Here is a 5,384-nt window from a genome sequence, read left to right as displayed (position 1 = left end):
GAAAAACCAAAACAATAAATATGAAAGATGTAAATTCATATTTATATAAACTTGGAAACAAAAACATGTATGTATACATATACCTATATATACCAAAACTAGAATGTGTATATATATATAACTATGTATATACAATATATATGAAAACCAAAACTTGTGTTGTATATATATATAACTATATATACACAAGGAAACCAATATAATGAGTGTGTATATATGATTGAGCTTAAAGTACCAACACACATAATATAAACCTAAACTAATGTTACCCAAGCTTGATCTTGATCTTCAATAAGCTTGACTTGGTACACATTGCGGATGAAGCTAGAACCTGAATCTTCAACTTGAATTGCATAGGCTTCACCCACTATTCCGCCAACCTCTATTTGATATGATCGTTATGGCGCAATCCATCCATCCTCCAACACGTTGTTTGTCTACAATAAATAGAAATGCACAAACACTAGACAAATAACATCAGTGGTAAATTGTTTGTTAAACATCATCAAAACAAAGAGGCCAATAATAGAGCCATCGGTTAAAAAAATCAGTATAGAAGATTGAGGATACATTAGCGAAACTCTAGATTCGGAGGATAAATTTGCAAATATTATCAACCTATTTGTTATACATGCCAAATTAAAAATAAAAACTTCTTTATTACCAAGAAGGCTTAAGTTCACTTAAATACCATATAGTTTCCCCTAATTTGCTCTTATATATCATCATTTGTTTTTGACAGGACTTACACCCTAAAGTTTTTAAAACTTGCACTTAAATGCCATCAGTTATGCGAACTCGAGGGTATTTAAGTGCAAGTTTTAAAAACTATAGAATATTTAAGTGCACGTTTTATTACTTTAGAGTATATAAGTGCTGCTGTAAACAAGTTCGAGCATACAAAACTTTGGAGGAAGAAATTTTCTAAATAAACCCATTCAACTTTTTTTTAAATCGACCCCTTAAGTTTTTTTACAAAAATCGACCAACTTTCTCGCCACGTCAGCATCGTGGTGAGAAAGTGGATCGAATTTTTTTAATCTGGTTCCTAAATAGTCGGGGTTACCAACCCCAACTATTTAGGAGGTTACTAAACCTCAATTACAACCTTAAATCCTAACATTCTATGCACTAAATAGTCGTGGTTGGCAACCCCGACTATTTAGGAACCATATTAAAAAAATGGGTTGGTTTTTGTAAAAAAAACTTAAGGGTGTCGATTTTTTTTAAAAAAATGCGAATGAGTATATAGATGCAGCCAAAAACAAGTGAGGGTACATAAGTGCAATATGGTTGAAAGTACAGGGTATCTATTGCAGTGATTGCTAGAGATTCTTTGGCTCCAACCCAGCGTCACCGTGCGAGGCTTGCTTCCACTTCCACCGGCAACCATTAAGGCAACCAGGCTTACGAGGTGAGGTAATGGATGAGAAATCGAAGGCTATTGGGTCCCTCCCAGTACCAAATGTGCAATCTCTCTCCGAGGAATTCCACGGCTCGGAAAGTATCCCCTTGAGATACTTAAGGGCTGAAGCCGAGCTTGATCCTGTGGTCAGCGATGACGACTGGGAGATCCCAATCGTTGATTTCAGCAGATTGATCGACCCTGAATTATCTGCACAAGAGTCTGCCAGGCTTCATCTCGCTTGTCGAGACTGGGGCTTCTTTCAGGTAAAACTCTCTCTCTCTCTTGAAAAATCTTTTATCATGTTTGCTTCCTAAAAATAAAATTTTTTGCGGTTGAGTTAAATAAGGGAAATCTATAGAGCGCCTTTGCTTTTATCCTTCAATGCTCATTATAAAGCGCAAAAAATGGGGGCTAAATAGCACTTAAATACTTTATATTTTTCACTCAGTTGGCACTTAATCTGTGGCGGATCCAGGATTTCTGAAAAGTTGTCACCATATAAGAATAATTAGTTTATAATTGTCCCTGAAAGTTTTTCATATCGTGAGGAAAAGAAAAAATCTCAATATCTCATAATAGGCAACACTATCAAATATATCATTAGTAATACTATCAAATAAATAATCGCATTTTAAAATCAACCTATAAATATGTAAGAAACCTATTGTGATTGGATTAGTCTGTTGGGTGCATAAAATACACAGCCGAAATACTGAATCAAAAAGCAAAACTCAAAGAACACAATTATTTATATGGTTTTACAGTATGGCCTATGCCCACTTCAGAGGCGCCTAACTCTTTAATATGCAGGAGAAAACTCTTTTTAACTCCTCACCTAGTCAAACTAGAAAATAATCAAGTGATTTCACGTAGTCTCCACTATACCAACACTTGACTATCTCTAATATTGGGGGTAATGCAGCAAAGAAATTTCATTTGATTTGGGCTTGTGCCTGCTTGAAAATCAAGGCACTGAACCAATTACTTGTATGTTCCCAAGGGAAGTGGTGTCACATGACACCACTTCCCTGTAGGTGGATCCGCCCCTGCGCTTAATATGCCCTCACTTATTTTTTTTGTAAAATTGACATACCCGAAGTTGCTTAGAATTCACTCTTTGCTAGCTTATGTTGTGCAGACATGGAAAGTTACCCGAATGTTCTCACATGACACTCAGAATCAGCGAGCATATACGTGTCATGTTGGAACATTCGGGTGAAAACTTTCACCTCCCCACAACCGAGGCTAGCAGGGTGCCAACTTTAAATAACTTATATAAATACTGCAAAAAACAAGTAAGGGTATATAAGTGCACGATAAGTTAAACTATATAAGGTATTTAATTGCTGTTTAGCCTATTTGTTGAGAAGATATCCAAAGGAAGCCTATCCATTGTTCAGAGCCACAAATCTAAGATAGGAATTCAGTCTCATGTATTTTATGTCAAAGACCTAAACTTTCTCATTTTTTTGACCTCTTAGGATATTTTCTATTCTTACATCAAATTAAATTGGCAATAATTGCATATACCATGCCATGAATGGGGGTACCTTCCTTGCATATATATAATTCATATATTTTCTTTTACCCAAATCGCATATTCTAACCTTTGACTAATCTCTGTTGCATGTTAGTAGTGTTACTTTATAATTACTTGTTAGCTATATTTCTCACATCTGTTTAGTTATGATTAACAACGCTGTGTTTTATATTGCAGTTGATAAATCATAACATTCCTTATGAAGTTATTGAGAAGGTTAAGGTTGATGTTACCAAATTCTTTAAGCTTCCATTAGAGGAAAAGAAGGCATGTAGGCAGTTACCTGGCAATCTGGAAGGGTATGGCCAATTGTTTGTTATGTCAGAGGACCAAAAGCTTGATTGGGCCGACATTCTTTACCTCAATACCCAACCAGTTAAGCAGAGGAACATGAGTTTCTGGCCTTCTCAACCACTGACATTCAGGTAAACCGAAGGTGTGCCATAACATTCTCTTGTAGAACCCTAAGCTTGAAAATTATTGCTTTCCCATAACGAATTCTTGTTATCTCTCACTAGTTGTCCTTTCTCCCTTTTCTCTACCACAAATCTTGTTTACTGACCGTTAATCGGTGAATCTTTTTTTAACTATGTTATTTCATGTGTATTGTCGTCTATTTAAATTTCTATGAGTAGCTAATCAAAAGTTTTATTTTGGGCAAAATCAACAGTCTTTTTAGAGTATCCAAACTTTGATACATAATTTTAGATGTTTGCTCTTAATATTATTCCCTCGGCAGTAATTTTAACAATGTGTCAATATGCCCAAGTTATATTTTGCCTACTTGTTATGTGACCCTCTTTGTATCTATTTTGCTGTCTTGAAAGTTAACATTGAGATGGGAATCATTCAGCTTTATCAATTGCTAACATGAGGGTTTTATGAAAGTGAGGATATTTTTGGTGTAGTGAACATGACCTTGCCCTTGCTGCACCCACAATTGTGCTTTTAAATTTTCATATAGCCTTCATCTTGGAGCTAGTAACAGGGAGGGACTAGGTCGGGGAGGTCAGCTTTGGCCTTACTTTGCACTTTCATTTATTTCCATTGTTATAAGCTAAAAAAGTTACAATTTATTTTACAATTAAATCTTTGATGAGTGTTCATTTGTCTTTATGCTATAATCTTGACCAGCAAGTTCTGTTTGATCAATTCTTTTTTCCCCCCACAAGGCATACACTAGATAAGTACTCATCGGAACTCTACTTACTAGCCGATGTTGTACTTGGTTTCATGGCTAAGAACTTGGGAATCAACCCGGAAGTTTTCGCCAATATGTTTAAGGATGGAATACAATCAGTGAGGGTAAACTATTACCCGCCATGCCCTCTAGCTGAGAAAGTACTAGGTTTCTCACCACACTCTGACGGTTCACTTATAACGTTGGTTCTTCAAGCAAATCAAGTCCAGGGTTTGCAGATCAAGAAAAATGGTGGATGGGTTACTGTCAAGCCTCTTTCTGGTGCTTTTGTCGTAAATATTGGTGACAGCCTTGAGGTAATTGTGATTCTTTCTGAATAAGTATTCAGTTCAGTTCATCCTTGTTATAGTTTATCCCTTCTATAAGGCTTATTTTCATTTTGCTACCCCAAAGTTCACACGTATTTTCACTTTGATACCCAAGCGTATTTTTTAACACTTTGATGCTCTATAGTTTCGATTCTATTACACTTTGATACCTCTAATATTAAATATATATTCCATTTAGGTCCATTTTACCCCAGTTGTTAGGGATCCAAACAACCAAATGTTTCCACCAGCAATGGACGAGGATTATCACATGCTAAACACATGATATAAATTTAATAGAAAATCTAACGAAGTTTGGACGGGTTATCCAAGTGGATGAATTGAAACTTTGGGGTTCTCAAAGTGTTTTAAAAAACAAAAATTCTTGGAGGCATCACACCGAAAACAAGGGGTAAACTTTGGGGGTACCACAGTGAAGTAAGCCCTTCTATGATACTAAAGTTTGGCTATTTCAATCAGTTACTTTTATTCCCCAGGTTAAATGTATTCCCATTTCTTCATTTCATGTAGATATTGAGCAATGGGATATATCAAAGTATTGAGCATAGGGCCATAGTGAACAAAGAGAAAGAGCGTATTTCAATCGCGGCATTTCACAGCCCAAACTCTGATTTCATGATTGGCCCCCTTCCAGATATCTCTGGAGTTAATGAAGCTAGGTATAGGACTTTAAACAATAAGGATTTCATCAAACTCTTCTTCTCTGCAAAACTTGAAGGCAAGAGTTTGCTGGATGGCATGAAATTGAACAGATGATTTTACTGGCATCGTGAGACAACTTGTCAAGCCTACTGGTCAGAAAATGATTCTATTTACTTCTGTAATCTCTTATTTTTATACATTTTGCAACTTACTTTGGATGAGTTGAGTTAGTTCTGTTCATGGGGTTTCAATTGTCTTGAAGCA

At 35.9% G+C, this 5,384-nt stretch overlaps 1 protein-coding gene across 2 annotated transcripts; it reads left to right on the top strand.

The window, feature by feature from the left end:
• On the top strand, positions 1,294 to 5,384 carry LOC109826000 (S-norcoclaurine synthase 1-like). 2 transcript variants are annotated; one of them, XR_002243153.1, is made up of 5 exons: positions 1,294 to 1,671; positions 3,126 to 3,373; positions 4,121 to 4,445; positions 4,657 to 4,895; positions 4,989 to 5,103. XR_002243153.1 is itself a non-coding variant. In XM_020392940.1 (4 exons), exons 1-4 carry the CDS (start codon positions 1,423 to 1,425, stop codon positions 5,232 to 5,234), a joined length of 1,068 nt encoding a protein of 355 aa, XP_020248529.1. In that variant the 5' UTR covers positions 1,297 to 1,422; the 3' UTR covers positions 5,235 to 5,384. The 2 variants fall into 2 exon arrangements, 1 of the variants encoding a protein (XP_020248529.1); XM_020392940.1 differs by lacking the exon at positions 4,657 to 4,895 and having other exon boundaries at positions 1,297 to 1,671; positions 4,989 to 5,384.

Source organism: Asparagus officinalis, chromosome 10 (genome assembly GCF_001876935.1).
Source record: "Asparagus officinalis chromosome 10, Aspof.V1, whole genome shotgun sequence".
Lineage (NCBI taxonomy): Eukaryota > Viridiplantae > Streptophyta > Magnoliopsida > Asparagales > Asparagaceae > Asparagus > Asparagus officinalis.
This window is presented reverse-complemented; position numbering and strand designations above follow the sequence as displayed.

Bases quoted from the DNA above. Each gene is read 5' to 3' on its own strand.
- LOC109826000 (XM_020392940.1), top strand. From the start codon at position 1,423: ATGGATGAGAAATCGAAGGCTATTGGGTCCCTCCCAGTACCAAATGTG. The intron at 1,672-3,125 runs GTAAAACTCTCT...TTTATATTGCAG, and splicing joins GAGACTGGGGCTTCTTTCAG to TTGATAAATCATAACATTCC. The intron at 4,446-4,988 runs GTAATTGTGATT...CATTTCATGTAG, and splicing joins ATATTGGTGACAGCCTTGAG to ATATTGAGCAATGGGATATA.